At 39.3% G+C, this 22,304-nt stretch overlaps 1 protein-coding gene across 1 annotated transcript in view; it reads left to right on the forward strand.

Annotated features, from left to right (window-relative positions):
- Nucleotides 1-234: 234 nt before the first annotated feature.
- LOC138750487 (microtubule-actin cross-linking factor 1-like) overlaps nt 235-22,304 on the forward strand; it is a 30,681-nt gene continuing 8,611 nt past the window's right edge. The window contains exons 1-7 of the mRNA XM_069912558.1: nt 235-569; nt 10,945-11,154; nt 15,375-15,603; nt 15,836-16,152; nt 17,015-17,182; nt 19,860-19,983; nt 21,510-21,605. Coding sequence (XP_069768659.1) covers nt 372-569; nt 10,945-11,154; nt 15,375-15,603; nt 15,836-16,152; nt 17,015-17,182; nt 19,860-19,983; nt 21,510-21,605 — 1,342 coding nt within the window. The 5' untranslated portion in view covers nt 235-371. The remainder of the gene's footprint in view (nt 570-10,944; nt 11,155-15,374; nt 15,604-15,835; nt 16,153-17,014; nt 17,183-19,859; nt 19,984-21,509; nt 21,606-22,304) is intronic.

Below are 22,304 nucleotides of genomic sequence, written 5' to 3' on the forward strand. Positions count from 1 at the left end.
CAACAATGGTTGGCGGGAGACCCTCAAATATAAACTGCCCCTTGAGTACATTCATTCCGAGAATGTGGGGGGGTTGGGGTCTCATTGTGACATCATAGCGAGAGAGTAAATATTGGGAGATTACCATGGTTTCACTTGTCTTTCTGTATTATTGTGTAACAATAAACCCATTGATGACATCACACAGCCAGCAAACCCAGTTGCTGAGACTGCAGTCGTGTTCATTGTGAGGGTTGAATGTGGTGCGAGCGCGTGGCACAGTCTTTGCCGAATACCAGGGCTTTTTGGCCAAGTGAGGCTCACGGTGGTGACGTATTTGAATTACTACATCACACGTCACTGGAAACACCTCGCGTGTGACTTGCAGGAGAATGGGCAATGCCTTGTGCTGTCTACGAGTGGCACGAGTGGCTGGGGAAGAGGAGCAGAGTAGGAGATCCCTCACTCCTCGGAAAAGAATGACGTGCAACTGCTGCAAGAAGATCAGAGGCAGGTGGTTTCATTCCCGAGTTGCTGCGGAGGAATCGTCAGACTTCAATGTCGACCGCAGGGAAGAAAACACGCAGCAGGTACTCTCGGTCACGTGTGAAACCTTCTATGAGGCAATGTCGAAATGAACATAAGTTGTACTGTGTGCACAAGGTTCATTACTCACGTAAACATCAGACACTCATCCTATAAGGAGAGTTTGGTGTTTCGCAGCTAATTATCTCCAATTCAGTGTTGGTAAATCAGTTATGCTTTGTCTTATCTTTTTCCAAAGCATCTACAGATTGGGTGCTTCATTTATTCTGAAACTTAAACAAGGTCATCAACAAGTGAATCCTACTTGGAATTTATACATTCCTACTTAATAAATGGGTCCAGATAGTCTTATTTTTGTAAATTAAAATGAAAAACATTCTCTTTCCTTTCACAGCACAAAGGATCCCCAAGCTTTAAAGTGTAAATGATAAAACTGGAATTACTGGATATTTCAATAAGAACAGAAAAGGCTGGAAACTCCCAGCAAGTCAGGAGGTGACCAACCTGCTGACTATTTCCAACATTTTCTGTTGTTACATTTGAAGTATAATTATTTTTAATATTTCTTCTGGGAACAATTGGCTGTCAAAGGCAGGAATTAAATTCTCTTTATTGTTTTGGAGTAGGGAGAGTTTAGTGCTTTTTTTAGGAAGGAATATATGGGTTGGCACAACATCAAGGGCTGAAGGGCCTGTACTATGCTGCAGTGTTCTATGTTCTGTGTTTCTGCCATGGTGATTTAAGAGTAAATATTAACCAAGGACCCCCAGAAGAATGTACCCTTTCCTTTGGTTTCTGCCCTGGAAGAAAGACTGATGAAAGACTGGAGTCCTGGTTTTCTGGCTGAAATCAAAACAAGAGTGTTCTTCGTAAAGATGCACCAAGAATCTGTGGTTTGCCTTTCATCAAATTCAAGTCAGAAACCTCAGCCTTGAGTGTATAGGTGTAAAATCTGAATGTCTCTGGGGATTGACCCTGTGCCATGTGTTCAGTTGCAATGCCTTCAGCAACCCTTGAACCAATGTTCATTGGGCCAATCCTGAAAGGTGTTTTGCCTTGCTTTTTCCAGATACTTTTGTTTTGTTCACTGCCATGGTTCACATGATGAAGATAATGCTTTGCAGTGGATTTGAAAATAGTCATTAAGTTTTAACTGTGACTTTTACCTGCAAGACCACATGCTTGTTCTTGGTAAAATGTTTTTATTGAGTTTAACATATAAGCATACATACAGAAATCTGAAAACCACGTGACAATTCATTCCATTACGAGTAAGGACACGCGAAGAAAACAAAGTTAATGAAACTACATTCAGGATGACTTGTTAACCTCCAAAACAATTACACTCCAACTCCAATCATCCAAAATCAGATTCGCTGAAATCCTCATTTATCCAAAAGTTTACAAAAATTCAAATAAATGAAGATATCCAAAACAAATCAGGAATCTTCATTTATCTGAAATATTTTTCAGAGACAAACTAACCTCTCAGGTTGAAAAAAAAATTATTGCACTTGAAATTAGAACATCGATTGTTCTCGTTTCAGGTAACTCCCTCCCCTCTCTTTTTCTATTCCTTCTTTACCTTCCCCTATTGACTTTTCTCTCCAACTCTCCCATCAAACTGCACACCACTCACTCCCAGCAAGTGGTTGGAAGAATTCCTTGTCCTGCCGTCGTCCAGGAGAGCGGCCTCTCGGCAGCAGCCGGTTGGTCACAGCCCTTTCAGATAATCGGAGTTGTAATGTAATAAGAAATAATCTATATGGTGAACCCATTTATTGAAATAAATTGTACAAAACAAAAGAATAAAAAGAAAAAGAAAACAACTCGAAAAATTAAATCTAAAAAATACATCTAATCTAATGCCTCTCTCTAATCAAGGTTACCTTGCAGACAGAGTAAAATGGGGATTTTTGTTTAAGGTATTGGAAAAATTTAAATTTGGGCCACTCTTTATTGGTTGGGTGAAGGCCTTATATAAAAATCCATTGGCTCGAGTGGTGACAAATGGACAAGTATCTTCTTCCTTTATATTATCTAGATCAACTTGACAGGGTGTCCTTTGTCACCGGCTTTATTTGCTTTGGTTATTGAACCGTTAGCGCGAATGATTAGACAAGATAGTGATATTAAAGATATTAAGGCGAATGAGGAAGAGTATAAAATGAATTTATTTGCTGATGATGCTTTGATATATTTAACAAATCCTACGCAGTCGTTAGGAAGGTTACATGCAAGGTTGGAACAGTGTGGTGCATTATCAGGATATAAGGTTAATTGGGATAAGAGTGAAATGATGCCTTTGACAAGAATGGATTTTGCAAACTGCAGATATTGTTACATTTAAGCGGTTGGATAAAATTAAGTATTTTGGGATAAATGTAGATGATAATTATAATCATTTATATGAGTTGAATTATAGACTATTATAGCATAAAATTAAATTAGATTTAAATAGGTGGAAAGATTTACTGATAACTTTAATAGGGCGATGTGGCGGCGCAGTCTCCCATGGTGTATAACGCCACATGGCGGAGCAGCCATGGGAAGATGGCGCTGTCAAGGTTTTTTCCCTGCCTCAAGTCACCTGCCCAGCGCACGCCTGGGGCAGCGATTCTGATATCACAATGCACGAGGTGACTGAGCTTAGGCTGCCCTTAAGCGGGCGTGGGCTGAATTTGAATAAAAACGTCATTAATGGCTTTCAATGTGGTGGCTGAGTCTTTCTTGGTTGTGTCCATCACGACAGTGTTTTAAAATGAATGTTTTCCCCCGTATTCAGTATTTTTGTCAATCAATTACATGTGGGATTCCTAAAAGGTTTTAAGGATTTCCATGTGCTGGGAAGATCTTTATTATGAAAAGGTAAATTGGCAAGAGTATCTATACAAAAATTGACTTGGAGTTTTATAATTACCACATTTTCAGGATTATTATGAAGCGGCACAATTCAAGTTTATTAATAGAATGGTTGGATCACAACAATGTTTACGTTGGGCTAAAATCCAAATGGCTCAGCTTCATGAACAAAGAATGATACAGTTTATTTATAAATGGAATGCTCAACTTTTCCAAAATTATCCTTTACCGGTGTTAAAACATTTCATGGAAATATCGGACCAACGTTGCTATTGGTGCTGAGGGCAAAATTTCGGCTAAAACCCTTTGTATTAAAATAAGCTTTGTATAAAAATAAATCACGTATTCCTGAATATTTGGGAAAAGAAAGGTATTATCTTGGCCGAAGATTGTTATGAAGCTGGAAATTTTGTTTCATATCAATGATGGAATGAAAAATATGGATCAGGTCCATGCTTAGTTACCAACTTTGTTACTAGATAATTTTGGACACAGTTTGAGATTACCTCGAAGGAAGAGATTTGAATGTTCAATTATTGAAGGAGGGGAAAGGGGATTGATTACACAAATGTATGCTTTATTACAAAATAAGATGCCTAAGTCGGATATTTATAAAGTGAGAAGTAAAAGGAAGAAGGATCTGTCGGTTTTAATTTCTCAGGATGATTGGATGACATTATGTGAGGACAGTGTGACTAAGCCAGTAAACGTAAGATAAAGATTCGTTCATTATAATTTTATTCATCAACTTTACTTAACACCTGAGAAGTTGAAGAGGTATAGATTTATCTCTTTGGATATGTGTTTTCAATGTGGGGAATAGATAGGGTCTTTTTTACATTCAGTATGGTTAGGTGATCAGGTGAAACCCTTTCTGAATGGAATTATGGAATTTTTATTGGGACATATGAAGTAAAATGGAGTTTGGAAATGAAATTGGATACATTTCAAATTGCATTTATTCAGTTGGAATAGGCAGTAGCGAGAAAATGTAAAGCTATAACCTGGAAAGATTAAATTGAATTAAGTATTCAGAGATGGGACATGGAACTGCAATCATGTATTCCATTGGAAAAGATAACTTACAATTTACGCCATGCGTCTACCATTTTTGTTAATGTGCGGGTCCCTCTGTGAAATGTATGGGTCTAAATATGTCATGGTTTATTGGTGACATCAAACCCGACTATGATGGTTTGTTTCTTTAGTTTGAGGTTGTAGAGGATGGGAGGGAGCTAAGAGAGGGGATGGGAGGGGGGTATATATGGGGAAATTATTGTATGTTAATATGATGTATTTTATTGTGGATTTTGAATTTGATTTTAAATAAAGTATACAAAAAGAAGGTTACTTTGTAGACCACATGCTAATAGTTCCTTTCATTGTTGTTCAATAACATCTGATCCTTTCCTGCTTCTAAACTGTATTTCTGTGAAATCTCCACACAGCGGCTTCTCTGTGTATTTCCGGCACTACCTGATCCAATGCACTAATTGATAAAGTGGTGTCTGCAACCTATCTTAAGGAAGGCTGAGACGACCACAGATCGCTAGTGATTGTTGTTTACTTTCAAGCAAAGTTGGCTCGGCCAAGGGTTCTTCTCAGATCTCTGAATGTGCAGTGTGACAAGAGTTTTAGAGGTAGCTTGGAATGAATTACTCGAGCAGCTTCCACACACACACATTTGAAAAGCCAGAATTTTAGCAGGATTATTGCATCCTGCTTTTTGCAAAGGAGCAACAAAGTATCCACATACAGCTTGCCTAGGAGAGCATGTGGCGTTAGCAGGCAGAGTTAGAACAGCTTTGCTCTCAGAGAGGGAGGGAGTGAGAGAGAAGGAGTCAGAGAAATCTGTTCCAGAGGGACAAGCTGCCAAACTTTGGAAGGCTGCCTGGTCAAAGGAGAAGACTGGTGGTCTGAAAGATGACCTGAAAGAAAAAGGATCATCCGGAGAACCCTGAAGGGGGCAAGTTCTGTCAGAAAGACTAATTAAGAAGAAATCAGTTGCAGATGCTCTGGAAATGGAATCTCTCTCTCTGAAAACCAGCAAGAGCCCTTCTGAGTGGTAACCATTTGTCTGTTAAACACCAAAGCTTGGTGAACTTTGTTAATGCTAATGTATGAGCACTGTTGCAAGAATTGCCTGCAACCAGTGAGATTGGACTGTGATCCAAAAAACTTTTCTAATCTTCAATACACTTAGTATTTGAGGGCGGATTAAGTGGGTTATGTAGGTTAAGTAATAAGTTAAAGTTCAATTCTGTTTTCATGTTCAAATAAAATTCTAAACTACTTTTGTTTAAATAACCCTGTGTTGTCGTGCATATCTATTGCTACTGGTTTTTGGGGTCATCTGGACTCCGTAACATTTTATGGGGGCTCATCCTTTAGGATTTGAACATTGCAGTTTCATGATTTATTAGTTGATTGGGATGTTTTTGCAGGCTATTTTTACAAGCTAACAGAAAGCTTGTGTCTGGAAAAACTGCAGCAATGGATGTTGATACATTTTTGTTACAACCATCACCTGCAGAACTGCAGAAGGTGAGAAAATAGGAACTGATGGCTATTTCTGAGGCATTGAAAATTGTTGAAGTTAAACATTGGATGAGAAAAGTACAAACGTAGAGGATTATAATAGTGAAATATTACATGTGAAGGAAAATTTGTTGAGGAAGACTCACAAAAGGACATTCCAGAATAATAGGCATTTTCAGAGAGCTCATGTGGACCAGATTAATAAACCTGTTCATAAGGTTAGGATGGAGCAGGATAGTAGGGCTGAAATAAAGTCTGGAGAAAATGTTCAGAAAAAAGATGAAGGAAAGGTAGGAAAGGACAGAACTTCTGTATTTATATGCCATTTGTGTAAGAAAGCTGGTCGTGTGACTGTCTAGTCTTGAAACAGAAAAGGTAAAAACAGGTTTAACCAGAACCATGTATACAGAAACAGTGGAATTTAAGGAGAGCAGAGGTGCATAACCTGATCAGTAGGTCATGGATGTTTTCAAGCCTTTTGTGTCAGAGGGCTTTGTCTCAATAAAGGAGGGAGAACCACAGGTTCCAGTTAACATTCTTAGAGATACTGAGGCTGCTCAGTCATTGTTGTTAGAAACCGTTTTAACTGTGGATCAAAGGACAGACACAGAGGAGACAACTTTGATTAAAGGTGTTGGAGATGAGGTAGGGTCAATATTGCTTCACAAGGTTGTGCTAAATTCAGAATTAGTCAAAGGAACTGTTGTAGTAGGAGTTACCCATGCAAGGTGTCTCGTTTTTGCTGGGGAATGATTTGTCAGAGAATAAAGTTGGGTCAGTTTTAAGATTGACAAATTGGCCTAGTAAGGATGTGGTTAGAGAGGATGGTGAGATATATCCTGCATGTGCGGTAACTAGGTCTGTGACTAAGAAAATGATGACAGCTGAAGATGATCCAGTTGGGGGAGTCACGTGATGGAGTAGTGGCCGGTCAGGGAATTCCAGCCCTCTCCGGAAAAGTTAAAAAAAAACGCACAAAACACAAAGGTACAAGATTAAAATTTAAAACAAAGTAAAAATAAAGGTGAGAAGAAAATGGCAGCGAAGAGAGAAAAGTCGAAAACAACGGGAAGAAGAGAAGAAGAAAGAACGTCGGAAGAAGAAGGTGAAGGCCTTACCTGTCCGAGGAGGCCCGCCGCGGAGAGAGAAGCCCGCTCCCTCAGGTCAGTGGAAGTCCCGGGCTCGGGACTACAAAAATGGCTCACAGAGCCGAGTAAAAGTGCGCAACCGCGCAAGAAAAAAAACACACTGACGGGAGGGGGAAACAGCTGCGGAGTCCATCTCCACAGCTGAGAGAGACACCTGCAGCACAGCAGCTGGTGCAGAACAGAGACAATAACAACAACAAGAAAGAAGATGGTAAAAAGAAAACAAGGAAACAACAGATAGTCAATCCAGAGGAAGAAGAAGAAGAAGAACAGAAAGAAGTGGAAGAAGAAGAGAAAGGCAAGACAATGGATGTATCTTTTTTCAAAGAATATATGGAATCAGTGAAAGAATGGCAATTACAAGAATTTAATGAGATAAAAAGAAGAATTAAGAATGCAGAAGAAAATTGAATAAAATAGAAATGGTCATATCAGAGATAGGAAAAAGAGTGGAGAATGTGGAAGAACGAGAAATAATCGTAGAAATGGAAGTAGAGGACAAAAGAGAAATTAGAAGAATCTAATAAAAAAGTTAAAGAGGCACATGAGCTGTAAGCTCAGAAGACAGATATAATGGAAAACTACATTAGAAGAAATAATATAAAGATTGTGGGCCTTAAGGAAGATGAAGAAGGCAAGAATATGAGAGAATTTATAAAAGATTGGATCCCCAGGGTCCTAGGAAGACCAGAATTACAGGAAGAAATGGAAATAGAGAGGGCACATAGAACATTAGCCCCGAAACCACAACCGCAGCAAAAACCAAGATCCATTTTAGTAAAATTTTTAAGATATACAACAAGAGAAAATATATTGGAGAAAGCAATGAAGAAAATAAGAGAAGACAAAAAGCCACTGGAATACAAAGGTCAAAAATTTTTTTTCTATCCAGACATAAGTTTTGATCTCCTGAAGAAGAGGAAGGAGTTCAATACAGCAAAAACGATCTTATGGAAAAAAGGATATAAATTTATGTTAAAGTACCCAGCGGTACTTAAAATAGTTATTCCAGGGCAACAAAACAGACTATTCTCGGATCCAGAGGAAGCACGAAAATTTGCAGAACAACTACAAAACAAGCAGAGAGATGAAGACATGTAATGAGAGTAAAAATGACCACGAACTATATGTATGTGTGTATATGGGTATATGTATGTATATATTATATATATATATAATATATATATATTTTATATATATATATATATATTAATATATATTTATTATATATATATATATATATATGTAGATGTGTATGTATGTGTGTGTATACATGAATGTATACGTATTTAGAGGAAAATATATAGAGTATAGATAAGAATTAATAAGGGAATGAAAGGGAATAGAGGGAATAAGGAGGGAATTAAAAGAGTGACCTTTGTTACATATGAAAATTGAAATCTTTTCCGGTGGGGGGCTGGGTGGGGATGAGTTATGGTCACTGCAAAATCAGTTGACATTTGCGAGTGAATTCGCAAATCCAAATGGAGAGGGGAGATGTGTTTGCCCAACAAGAGATAAAGGGCAACTCAGGAGGGGGAGGGGAGAATGGGGTTAAAGAAGTTTTAAATAGGAGAATAAGGAAAATGTTTGATGTTTTAGAAATGTTGTCTTATAAAGTGTTCAAAACAAGAAAACAGAAATGGATAAGAAGGAAAGATGATGATGGAGAAACGGAAAGGGAAGATAAACAAAGTATGAAATGGCTACGTTGAACTATATGACTTTAAATATTAACGGAATACATAACCAAATCAAAAGGAAGAAACTGCTAAATTTACTGAAAAAAGAAAAAATTGATATAACATTTGTGCAAGAAACACATTTAACTGAATTGGAGCACAAGAAATTAAAGAGAGATTGGGTAGGTCATGTAACAGAAGCGTCGTACAATTCAAAAGCAAGAGGAGTAGCTATATTAATCAGTAAAAATGTACCAATTAAAATAGAAGAGGAAATAATAGATCCAGCAGGGAGATATGTAATGATAAAATGTCAGATATATTTGGAGTTTTGGAATCTACTCAAGGTATATTCACCTAACGAAGAAGATCAAAAGTTTATGCAAGATATTTTTTTGAAGATAGCAGATACGCAAGGGAACATATTAATAGGAGGGGATTTCAACCTTAATTTGGATACAAATATGGATAAAACTGGGAAAAAAATTAACAGAAAGAACAAAGTAACCAAATTTATAATTAAATCGATGCAAGAAATGCAACTTTTGGATATATGGAGGAAACAACACCCAAAGGAAAAGGAATATTCATATTATTCGGGTAGACATAAAACATACTCAAGAATAGACCTATTTCTGTTATCAGCTCGTAAGCAAGATAGAGTAAGAAAAACAGAATATAAAGCTAGAATATTATCGGACCATTCACCCTTGATATTGACAACAGAGTTAGAGGACATCCCTCCAAGAATGTATAGATGGAAATTAAACTCCATGCTACTTAAAAGGCAGGATTTTAGAGAATTCATTGAAAGACAAATTAAAATGTACTTTGAAATAAATACGGAATCAGTGAAAGATAAGTTTATACTATGGGATGCAATGAAAGCGTTCATTAGAGGGCAAATAATAAGTTATGTAACCAAGATGAAGAAGGACTATAATCAGGAAACAGAGCAGTTGGAAAGGGAAATAGTAAATATAGAAAAAGAATTAGCAATGAAGGAAGATACAACTAAAAGAAGAGAATTGGCAGATCAAAAAATAAAATATGAAACACTACAAACATATAAGGTGGAGAAGAACATAATGAAGACAAAACAGAAATATTATGAACTAAGGGAAAAAACGCACAAAATCCTAGCATAGCAGCTTAAGACAGAACAAGCTAAGAAAATTGTATTGGCATCAAGGAAAAAAGTAAACAAATCACATATAATCCAACGGAGATCAATGAAAACTTTAGAGAATTCTATGAACAATTATACCAAACTAAAAACGAAGGGAAAGAAGGCAAAATAGATGAATTTTTAACTAAAATTGAACTACCAAAATCACAAATAGAGGAATAAAATAAATTAACAGAACCATTTGAAATAGTAGAAATACAAGAGATAATAAAAAAAAACTACCAAATAATAAAACACCAGGAGAGGATGAATTCCCAATAGAATTCTATAAAACATTTAAAGATTTATTAATTCCTCCCCTCCTGGAAGTAATCAACCAGATTGACAAAACACAAAGCTTACCAGATTCATGTAAAACAGCAATAATTACAGTAATACCAAAGCAAGGGAAAGATCCACTCGCACCAGCATCATATAGACCAATATCATTACTTAACACAGATTATAAGATAATAGCTAAACTATTAGCAAACAGATTAGCAGATTATGTACCTAAAATGGTAAATCTAGACCAAACTGGATTTATTAAAAAAAGACGCACAACAGACAATATTTGTAAATTTATTAACTTAATTCATGCAGTAGAAGGGAGTAAAGCGCCAACAGTAGCAGTTGCTTTAGACGCAGAGAAGGCCTTTGAAATGAAAGGGGAGGGATTAGACGAAGGGGCCCGAGAAATGAAGGCAGTGTTAGGGAGACATGAGCAGGGAAATGATGAAGCGGAATTCCGTCGATGCCCGTGTGTGTGTATAGGAGGCTGGTCTTTAGTATTTTCCATCCTTTTCGTATTGATCCAAGACTGGGCAAGACCACGTGTTGCCCATGTGCATATTCCGATGAAATGGTGTGGAATGGCCCCTGTTTATAAACAGGCATCTTCCACTCAAGTGGTTTCACATCCTCCTCAATCCCAAGGGTTTGCAAATAGATGAGGGAATATGGAATTGCTGCCAGGAAAGTACAACACGTCTTCAAACTAACAGGATTTTGCAATTTGTAGGAAACAACAGAAGATCACCTACAAAAACATAAGAAGACAGTAGGTGATCTTCTGAAATGGTTGGCAGTCGAGGGTCACTATGGAGTTCATATCACCGAAGACGAATTCTACGCATTAGGTGATGGTTTCCAGCTGGAGGAAGAGGACGATGCGATGTGGTCATTTGCTGAGATGGGCGAAAGACTGAATGACCACCAGCAAGGCCTGAAGGTATGAACACTTCCAGGTGTTTTGGATAAATGTATATTCGAATAATTGTAAAAATATTTTGGATTGGACTTTTCATCAGAACCTCTGATCAGTACAGATTTGATGAAAGGCGACTGACTAAATTTCACTTAAATAATGACTAACACAATTTCCAAATGAGGTTGAATTGAATTTTGACGATCTTCTCCCAATCCTATTCAAAGATCTAGCAGATCCTCTTTCTAACTCAGTCCTACTTTCTGTTCTTTGCTCTGGCCCAGTCACGCAAGTGATGAGAGATGACGGGAATATGATTAACTTACTTGTGAAGGGGCAGTGATTGACGATGGTCACAGAGACCCTTCACTAACAATCTCACCATGGCAGCTTCTTAACAAAAACTCTTCACCTCAGTAATGCTGTATTCACATATAATGTGGATATTGATGTTGTAAAGGGAAGAACCTCCTCCCCTATTTTGATAACTCCAGCACCCACTCATGTGATTAACTCTTTATAACCCATTGAATGGGCCATGCAAGCTATTCACAACCAAAAAGGGTTGAGGAAGCATACACCACCGGAATGAATTCTGGCGTAGCAACGTCACTGTTCGTCCACTCAACCAGGCCAGATCCTTGTGCAGATCTAGGGATTGGTTTGGAAAAGAGAGTGAGTAAGGCTACACCCCCTCACTACCACAATTTTCCTGTTGTTGAAGCAACTGTTGGTGACAGCAGGAGCAGAAAGATCCATCCCATGTTTCTCCAGGGGCTCCCTCAATTCTGATGTGTGGTAGCACCATTGTGCTAAATGGGATAGATTCAGAATAAATTGACAGCTGGAATCACAGTGGCCAAAAGGTACGATGGGCCTTTAACATTTGCAGCAGGAAAGTGTTACTTACCATCGTTAGTTCTCCCATTACAACCAAGACAAGTCATCACCATGGTTTAATGGGGAATTCAGATGCACATGAGGTGCCAGACTGATAATCTTACAACATTGGACAGTGGGCAGGCAATGCAGAAAAAAAAATAACATTCCAAAGACAGAATTAACCGCTGATGAAATTTGAGCTCTGTCGTCATTCCAGCTGGATCATGAACAGTAAACAGGAAAAGAGGGACCAAGGGTCACCTCATTCTCAGTGGAGGTAGGCCTCAGCTTCTGAATAACAAAGTTGGGGTTAAGACACTTTCTAGCATGTTCCATCAGGTTCTTCCGACACCATCACAGAAATCACTTTCACCCCATTTATTTTACTTTGGAACACCAAGTGCAAATAGGACTAGACTGAAGAAGTTCAGTCCAGATTTTTTTGCACCTCTTGTCACAGTTGATGCACTGACATCTTTCTGACAAAGTGGCAAATTCTTCTGGTATCTGGTCCATCTACCAAAAGCAGACACAGCCATACTTTAATAATCAGCTGCCCGATGGAAAGTGTGGCCCACACACTGTGACATAAAGTGGCATTGTTCACCAATAACCTGCATAATGGTACTTCATTTGGGTGTTGTCACATGACTCCAGGTCTCCTTCTCACTGTGGTCCTAACATGGACCAGCCATTTTGAGTACTGTAATAACCAAAGCAGATCAGAGGCTACCTGTCAAGCAGTAGGTGGCGAACCTTTGCTCCGCACTTGCCTGGATGAGCACAATTCCCAAAGGGCCCAAGGACCTCAACAGCAGAGCAAAGCAGTTGGCTTGATTGGCCCTCCATTCATTCTCTCCACTGAGGTGGTCCTGTATCCTATCAACGGAGTGAACGACATCTACTCGACTCCAAGAATATGTCCAAAGAGGTGCCACCTGACATGGACAGGGACGTGCGGTAGGTCTGTAGGAACATTACTACCTGCTGATTCCCCTTTACACTCCTATCCCTTCTCAGGGGCTAAATTCAGAACTCCCAACCTTATAACTTTGTAGAAAGACCTTGACAAGTAGCATGACAGCTATTCAAGAAGGTGGTCCATGATGATATTGCCGGCAGTGAGGCAGAACTAATCAGTTTGGGCCCTGGCAGGGACACCTGCATCTTGAAGTACTAATGTGAAAATGATAATAACCCAGAATGTTTTCACTAAAATGGGGATAGATTTTCATGTTTGTCATTCCTTAATATGCAGTGCTCAAGTCAGATTTTCATCGTTAAAAAAGAGCAAAGAACTTTAAACATTTACCAATTGGTGTTATCTTCTTTTCGTAAAGCATTGCTTAACATATATGCAAATTATTGCCCTGTGTGTGCTTGACAGCCTGGTTTGTTTTGGAATAAGGCGACTTGAATAAAGTCTTGTCAAGTCCAAAGGATGTTGAACAAAATGGTAAAGATAAATACAATAAAGTCACCGTTATGTCTCTGTGTGGGAGGCTTCTTAAATAACTTAGAGATGCAAGATTCAAATAGCAGAAGAGATTTTACTTATTGATGCCTTCCACCATGCCAGGAAATGTTCATACTCACATAGACATGCACCCCACATTGGTGCACGACATTTACGACAGTGAGATGGGTGTGTTATCTCGTCAGGATCATGTGAACTCTTTTGTAACTTCCTAGGAATACACCCTTCTCACTGTGGTAACCGTCGTGCACTACTGGGGGGCACCTATACATGAGTATGAGTGTGAACAGTTTCCTGAGATGGTGGAAGGCATCAGTAAGTAAACTCCCTTCTGTTATTTGAATCTTGCATCTTTAAGTTATTTAAGAATCCTCCCAGGTAACACGGAGACAGAACATGTTGGCAGTGGTCGGTCTAAGAGAACAAGAATAAAACTATAAAATTGATTGGAAGTGACTGAAATCTGAAGGGGAAGAAGAGAAAAAGTACACCTGGAAATGAATGGCTGGTGCAACAGCAGTTCACCCAGTGATGGACGGGAGGCTGAAGACATTGTTGAATCGTTCAAAACGTTTCAGCAGATGTACAATTTAGTAGTGAAAAGCTATTTTAAAATTGCAACAGCGAGGAGAAGGTTAGTTCTATACATGTCTGGACAGGGGAGCCAGGCCGTGACTTATTTAAAAGCTGAGAGCTTACGGGGTGGAGAAAAATGATCCAGAGCAGATATTTGCAAAGGTTGTTTCTCACCTAAAACTCAGCTCTAATCCTAGACTTGAATGCAATGAATTTCAAGGTTTTGTGTAAGAGACTGATGAGACTGTTACTAACTTCCTTACTACACCAAAAATTAATGCTGCAAAATGCAGATGGAAGGATATAGAGGAAAGATTAGCTGATCCACTAATATGCCCATCCTGAATGCAAAAGTCTCTTATAGGGAAGGATAGCTTGAAACTGGCCAAAGATATAGAAACAGGCAGAGTCTTCGAATCCACGAGGACACAAATGAAATCCCTATCAATGCAGACCTACCCACAGCAAAGAGAAGGAAGGGTTGATGCTATAAAAAATACAATCAGAAAAGTGCCACCCCCAGGACCTGTAGGAAGGGCAGCAGACAACACCCCTCCGTGACCAAAATGATTGTCCCGCATATGGTTCTGAATGTGGAGCCTACGGCATAGCAAACCACTGGGCGAAGATGTGCAAGTCTGGGGTGAAGGAAACAGTGATACCAGTGAAGAAAAAAAGACAAGAAGATCCACCATCTCTTGAAACTGTTCACACACTCATATACATAGACACCCACCCCACAGTGGTGCACGACAGTTACTACAGTCAGAAGGGTGCATTCTTACACAGTTACAAACTAGTTCACATTCTCCTGACTAGATCACAGTCAACTCTAGTTAGATTTCACGTGTTCTCTTTTACATCATGAAACAATATTAAATCCCTGAATAGAAAGATAAGGATGAGATCATTCAAATGACAAAAGTTTAATGTGCTTAAGTTTAAAGTAAGTCTGTTTGATGGGGAAGGGACTGTGTACAAATACTGAAGGAGAGGATTTATTTTCTTGTCAGTCAAATTAAATATGGAATATATTCTATTCCATCTCAGCAGGATTCATCCTTTGACACAAGCAAAGAATTGTAGATCAAGATAGTTGATTAAACCTCCGAAAGGATAAAACCGTTTAGGTTTCTAGACTTGAAATACGTTTCCTGTGTGTATTTAAGGGTGTTTTGGTACCCTGATTTTTAATAAATTGGGAAACCTGAATATTTTATTTCAATTGCAAATGCAATAAATAGAAATCTTACCTCCCCCAACACAACTTGGAGCAATAAAAATGAACCTAGGATTGTTTCTTTTCTAGGAACATCGCCAAAAGTTGTCCCGGAAAGAGCAAGAGTTGGTTTTGGCCACAGAGGCAGCTCAGACTTTCCTGGAACAAAATGTCCAGGACCCTTTGCGAGACGAGGAAGTTGCACTGCAGGAGAACTTGAATGTCTTGATGGAGGAGTACGAATCCGCTTTATCAAGTGCAGATTCTCAATTAAATGTGATTGAGGATCTGCATCTAGAATTGCAGAAGTTCCGAAAAGGTGAGGGAAAGTATTCATTTATTTTCCAGATTACTATAAAATACTATTTACTGAGAGTTGAAAAGAATTCTAAGTAAGACAACAGAAAGCTACATGTGGTTTGGAATAACCCCAACTTGTAATTATTACAGGATCCTGTCAATGTGTCAAAGTCTAGATAATCTGGTATTTTTTGACCATTCTGAATGCTTTAAAACATTTAAATATTTGACCATTATATTCCTTTAAACAGATCACGATGAATTTGAAACATTCATGATTCATTTGGAGAAGGAACTAACAAAGATTAAAGCTGGGGAATTTGACTCCACGTCATTGACATTCAAACTTAAGAAGCAGCAATTCCTCTTCAAAGATCTTCAATTTCACAAAGGGGATCTAAGACACCTCAGACGATCTTGGAAAAGTGTCTTTGATGCTGCCTTTCACTTTGAAATCAGGAATGCAATTGAAAGCTACAAGATCCAAATTGATCCTGATGCCATAAGCCAACATGTGGAGGAGACGGTTGAGAGCGCCGATGCTCGCTTCAACACACTTCGATCAGAAGTATGACATATCTTCATTTTTTTTTAGATTAATAGCATTTAAACTCCAATTTTACTTAAGATCAGTAACTTGAGAGCATTTTGATAGACTGAGCAACTTGTGTAAGTTTTAGTCTTAGAAGGGTGGCTCTGGAAAAGGTTTGCGGCTGTTATTAATAATACCCATGAAGAACAGGAACAATGATCAAATCTTTCCAGTATTGTGGAGCTCTCTTGGTGGCCGAACTCACTCAAGTTGGACGGAGACCATTGCAGAAAATAAGTCGTGATCTCATTTCCTTTTAATAAAATCAAATGTCGAACAGATCATAACTGGTGAAGATTTTCCAGACTGGCCTCCCACGTGTATTTGTCACTGAACAAGGTGTAATGTGTCCAATCCACAAAGGTCACATCGCTGGTTCAATATTCCTAAACTCAACGGTGAGGCTTGAATGGCATAACAGAAATGCAGCGTGTTCGGCTGGAACAAGCCCAGCCCCAAAAAAATTTCTGTCTAATCTTCACTGACACACTAAATTTGTGAAGGTTTTCAATGCTTCTGATATATTCCTGACAATCAGTTTATTTTGAAAGCAAACTCAAAATATTAATTAAAAGAATTATTGACATAATAAGAAAATGGAACAGTACGGCAGGGTAACAGGCATTTCACCTTTGGTGAGAAGTGAACATTGCCTTTTTGTCTGTGACCCTCAAAAAACTTGATGCAGGGAACAAAAAAATGATAGTTGGCATAAGTAATGGACCAGTAATGTATCGCTTGACCCATTTTGGATCGATTGGACACTCGATATTTGATAGCATCACAAAATCGTACATTTTAAAAATCCACATACTCATTCATTTCTTTCACTCTATAGTGCATTGGACTTGGATCCCGTCTTGGCAAAAAGTTGTTTGAACAATGGCAAGAGAAGGCAGATGAGCTGCGTTTGTGGCTAGAGAGAATTGAAACAGAAAGACGAATGGTTCAGCTGGAGGCCATCTCTAATCCAGAAATCTTGCAGCAAGAACTTGAAAATATCATGGTAAATTAAAGTTGTTATTTCATAAATCACTGTGTAATGTTGCTTATTCTAATTTACGAGTAGAATAATGAATGCTTTGAAATAATGTTAATGTGCACATCCAATAACAGTGGTGAAGGCCACATGGGAGGTTGTAAGTTTGGCACCTGAAATAGGAAGTTGAGCTCCATTCATTCCACCTTGATCAGGTTTTAATGGGAGCCTGATGAAGATCCAACAGCCAATTTGCTTCCAGATGGTGGGGGCAAGATTGGAAACTGTAACAAAGAAGCCAAACAGTTCTGCTCTCATTGTGTGTCTATTTTCAGTATGGGTTTCCTCAGACCTTATCCATGTTTAATGGGGGCCTGGTGACTAAGGGAATGGTGGCAGAATTTTGGACGACCTCCAAGATTATAACAGCAGAGCAAAAAATCTCAGCAAATCATTAATGGAATCATCAGGTGCAGAGACGATAACTCCATAGATGGGGGTTTCAGGAACAGGTGAAGGGAGGTGGGAGGCAAGTGGTGACTTGGAGCACATTTGGAGGTAAGATTTGTTTGCAAAGTGGCAGAGATTGATTTATTTCAAAGAAGTATTCGAACCATAGAACCTTACAATATTACAGAACAGAAACAGGCCCCTTTGGCCCTTCTTGTCTGTTCCGAACCCTTTTTCTGCCGAGGCCCTCTGACACACCCAGTCCATAGCCCTCCATACCTCTCCCATCCATGTACCAGTCCAAATTCTTTTCAAATTAAAAATTGAGCCCACAGTTACCACTTCAACGGACATCTTGTTCCACTCTCCCACCTCTTCACTCTGTGTGAAGACGTTCTCCCTCACCTTCCCCCTACATTTATCCCCTTCACCCTTATCCTATGTCCTCTGGTTTGTATTTCACCTGCTCTCAGTGGAACAAGCCTACCTATATTTACTCTGTCCTCCATATCGTTTTAAATATCTCTCTCAAATCTTCCCTCATTCTACACTCCAGGGAATAAAATCATAACCTGTTTAACCTTTTCCTACAACTCTACTCCTGAAGTCCAGGCTACATCCAAGTCAATCTCTGCACAATTGCCATCCTTCCTGCAGTTAGGTGATCAAAACTGCACACAATAATCCAAATTGGGTCTCACCAATGTCAATTATACTTTATACTTTGATTTATCAAGGTCAATGTGCAAAAAGTTCTCTTTTCAACCCTATCCACATGTGACACCATTTTCAGAGAATGAGGTATCTGTATTCCCAGATCCCTCTGTTCTATCGTACTCCTCACTGCCCTACTGGTTACCATGTATGTCCTTTCTTGGCTTGTCCTTCAAAATGCAACACCTCACACTCATCTGCATTAAATTCTATCTTCCATTTTTCAGCCCATGTTTCCAACAGGTCCAGATCCCTCTGCAAGCTTTGAAAATCTTCTTTGCTGTCCACAACACCTCCTATCCTAGTGTCACCTGCAAACTTGCTGATCCAATTTACCGCATTATCAACCAGATAGCCTTGCTATCTTCATTGAGGATAACTTCACTGAGGTTTTTTCTTGCATTTTCTATACTCTTCAAGCACCTCATTTGCTCTGTGATGTCTATACCTGCTGCACACCTCTCTACTTCCAAATGATTCCTAAGCCTGTTAATCTTGACAGGAACATGCAAAGTCTGTACTTTCCAAATTTCACCTTTGTAGGTCTTCCACTGACCCCGCACATACTTTTCCAGGTCAACACCTTCTCAATCCTTTCTCATTTCCTCAAAATTGGCCTTTCTGCAATTTAGAACCTCAACCCGAGTCCCAGACCTATCCTTCTCCATCATTAACTAAACTAATGGCATCATGTTGACTGGAGTTGATGTTTGAGGAATTGGAATTTGAATCAGAAAGACAAATCACTAGTTCCAGTTTTGCTTTTCTGAAGTGGAGGGCTTTTCTGCTCATGCAGTCAGAGAAAAGTCGGACCATTTATTGCAGTAAATGGCCTGGGATTGATGGTCATGGAGAAAAGCTGTGGTCCATTAAGTGCTCGTGGGAATAGCAGTTGCAAACGGGTCAGATTGCTGAGGGAGAACACATATTTACTTTTGAAGGATGATGGATTGAGGAGAGGGGTCATCCGGAGTAAAAGTAGACGGACGGGCCGAAAAACGATAATGCAGAATAACCCTCTGCAGCCAAATCTATGTCCATTAGTGGTGAAAAGCCAAATGAGTTCTTCAGCATTATTTTATCAATGCTGATGTAAATCTAAGCATCAGAACATTTTTAAATATTTTCTTGTGACCTTGATGGTTTGCAAGGGGACTTCAGGGCCGGTCAAGAGATGTAGACAAGATAAAGATGATGAGCTCAACAGCATCAGAAAATGCTCAAACATCAGGCGTATTAAATACCTCGAAGTATTAATGAGTAATGAGTAATGATCAATAGAAAGTTTGATCTGGTTGTTTGAGAAAATTCCAATATCCTGTGGTTATTGGGTCCTTGAAAATGTTTGCCTCCTCACCCCAAAGCAGGCCAGAGAGTTGTTGGTATTTATGATAATTTATAGAATCGTCTTCACAAGCTGTTTATCTCCTTGACCCAAAGACAATATCGAAATTAACCAAAGTATCGGCAAATCTAAGATATACAGAAAGAAATATTAATTTTATTGTGAATGAGTCATTGTGTCATTTTGAAATCACAGGTCCTTCAGGGAGAAATTTCTGAACATGAAGATGGTGTCGAAAAGTTACAGGAGGCAGCAAAGTGCCTGCTGTCCTTGAGCATTGACGTTGTTCCAAATGTACTCCAGCTTCGAAAGACCACAGGTACCATTTCAACATTTGCTCCTTAGATCAAAAAATGGTTCTCTAAACAAATACAAGTGATGCTTCCAGCTGGAAAATTAGACATTTTCAAAATGTGCAAATTACCAGTGGGGACCCACCAACCTCTTTGAACTATTCTAAAATATTTCTTGCAATTGATTGGATTTCAAATGTTGAATCATCTTTACCTAGCACGTCATAAATAGGCTATCATTTCATAAACAGCTCTGAAAATGACCATTAACTAAAGAACTGTGCACACTTCAATAAATGTTTTAATAAAATGCAGTATTTAAGAAAGTTCAATAGAACTTTCTCCAGTGAATTGTGGTCAGTGATTCAGACTCGTAGGCCAGAATCACAATAGTATTGCAAAATGTGTGTTTATTGAATGAAATTTCTGCTCGAGTGGTGCATCTTAGAAGTGTTGGGTCTTATAAAATTGTTGCATTGAAGGTACTGAATTAAGAACCATACTTGGAGCATTGGTAATGAAAATGGCGGCAAATGGGAATTCTTGCAGTGAATTCGTTGAAAGTGATGCTCTGCGATTATTTAATAAAGCAGCCAGGCTCCAGTCATGCATACTTGTCCGTGGCTCATCAATTGAAGAGGAGATTGAATGATTGGAAACCAGACAACTTCCAATCATAGAAACAAGACTGGAAATAGGAAACAAATGTTAAAATATGCCAGCAAGGCAGTGAAGTCACGAGCTCCATCGAAATGTTAATGTTGCTTTTCTTTTTTCCAGATGCTCTATCAGCTCATTTATTTTTATACATTTTTGTTTTCTTTCCTAAATCTCAGAAATTCTATATTTTCTGAAGAGTGTGTTTGTCTTGTTGATCAGTTATTAATAGAAATAGAGGGTATGTAGAAATGGTAGAAGGTTAAGCAGCGGCCATTTACCAAGTAGGAACATCTGGCAAACATGCAGCCAAGGAAGTGTTTAGGGCTGTGATGGCTCAAAGACCCCCAATGAGAGGGGATTTCTCGTGCTGTGCTGGGAGGGCACTGAAGATCCATGCATCTGAGCACCCGAAGGGCGGGATACAGTTCTGGTGAGAACGGTTGCAGCTGCTCTCAGAGTCTTCTCTATTCAGCTTTGATTGTTGTTCCTGCTCCTCCCTGGCCCCAGCTCCCCCCCACTTCACCTGCTCCTCTCGATGAGTAAAAGGCCTTGAATTCAACATGTTTTCAACAAAGAGTTGCACAACTGTCCCTCTCTTTCTCTCTCCATTTCCTTTTGCAAATGTCCCTTCCTTTTCACTGTTCCTCATTTCACTCGTCTGCTATTTCACGCTGATTCCCTCCAAACTTTTTTGATTCCTTGCTCACATTTTTGCCCCTACTTTTTGCTCGTCATCTTCTGTTCTGCATTGCTTTAAATATTACTAAACCCACAGTTCTCCTTTCTCGAAAACAAAAAATGTGTTTGTTGGGATGAAAACACCGGAACCTTGTGGTAAACCTTTGAAGAAACTTTTAAATGTATGTGTAACAGAACCTTGTGTTCATTTTAGCTACCATCGAACAGAGATTCCAGCGTTTGCGTGAGGAAACATCAGAGCAGAAGAGGACGTTGGAACGGACAAATGTCCAAGTGGAAGATCTCGAAGGTTTACTTTTACCTGGCACTTCTCACCACTGCGATTTTGGAAATGTTTTATTTCTGGATTGATGAAGCAGGGTCGTTGACCTAGTTGAGAAACATTGCTATTTTGCACACATAACTGGTCCCTAATAGCAATGCAGGAATGACCTAATGATGTTGATTGCAAGATAAATCTTGGCTGGGACAATTACAGTCCGGATACAGGACTTCTCGGCCCCTCGAGTCCACACCGATTTAAGTGAGCTCCTCTAGCCCCACTTACCCGCTCCCTGTCCGTATCCCTCCAATCCCCTCACATCCATGCAGCTATCCAACTTGTTCTGAAATGACACAAGAAGTTACATCCCAGACCCTGGCACCAGGGAGACAAACTACCAATCTGTTTCCTTATTCGTATCCACAGAATCCCCAATTTGTCCTCCTGACCATCGAATCCCCTATAACTATTACCCTCCTCTTCCTTTCCCTACCCTTTTGGGCAACAGAGGCCGACCTTATGCCAGAGATACAGCCATTGATTGCTTCCCCAGCCTGAATGCTCCTCAAGGAGGAGTACAATTTGTTGAGTGCTTCAGTCACAGGGGCCCCCTCCTGTATCTGTCTCTTCCCTTTTCCCTCTCCTAAATGTAATCCACTGATCCTCCTCCTGTGGCCCTGTTGAGACCACCTGGCTATAGCTCCTATCTATGACGGCCTCACTCTC

Source organism: Narcine bancroftii, unplaced genomic scaffold (assembly GCF_036971445.1).
Source record: "Narcine bancroftii isolate sNarBan1 unplaced genomic scaffold, sNarBan1.hap1 Scaffold_154, whole genome shotgun sequence".
Taxonomy (NCBI): Eukaryota; Metazoa; Chordata; class Chondrichthyes; order Torpediniformes; family Narcinidae; genus Narcine; species Narcine bancroftii.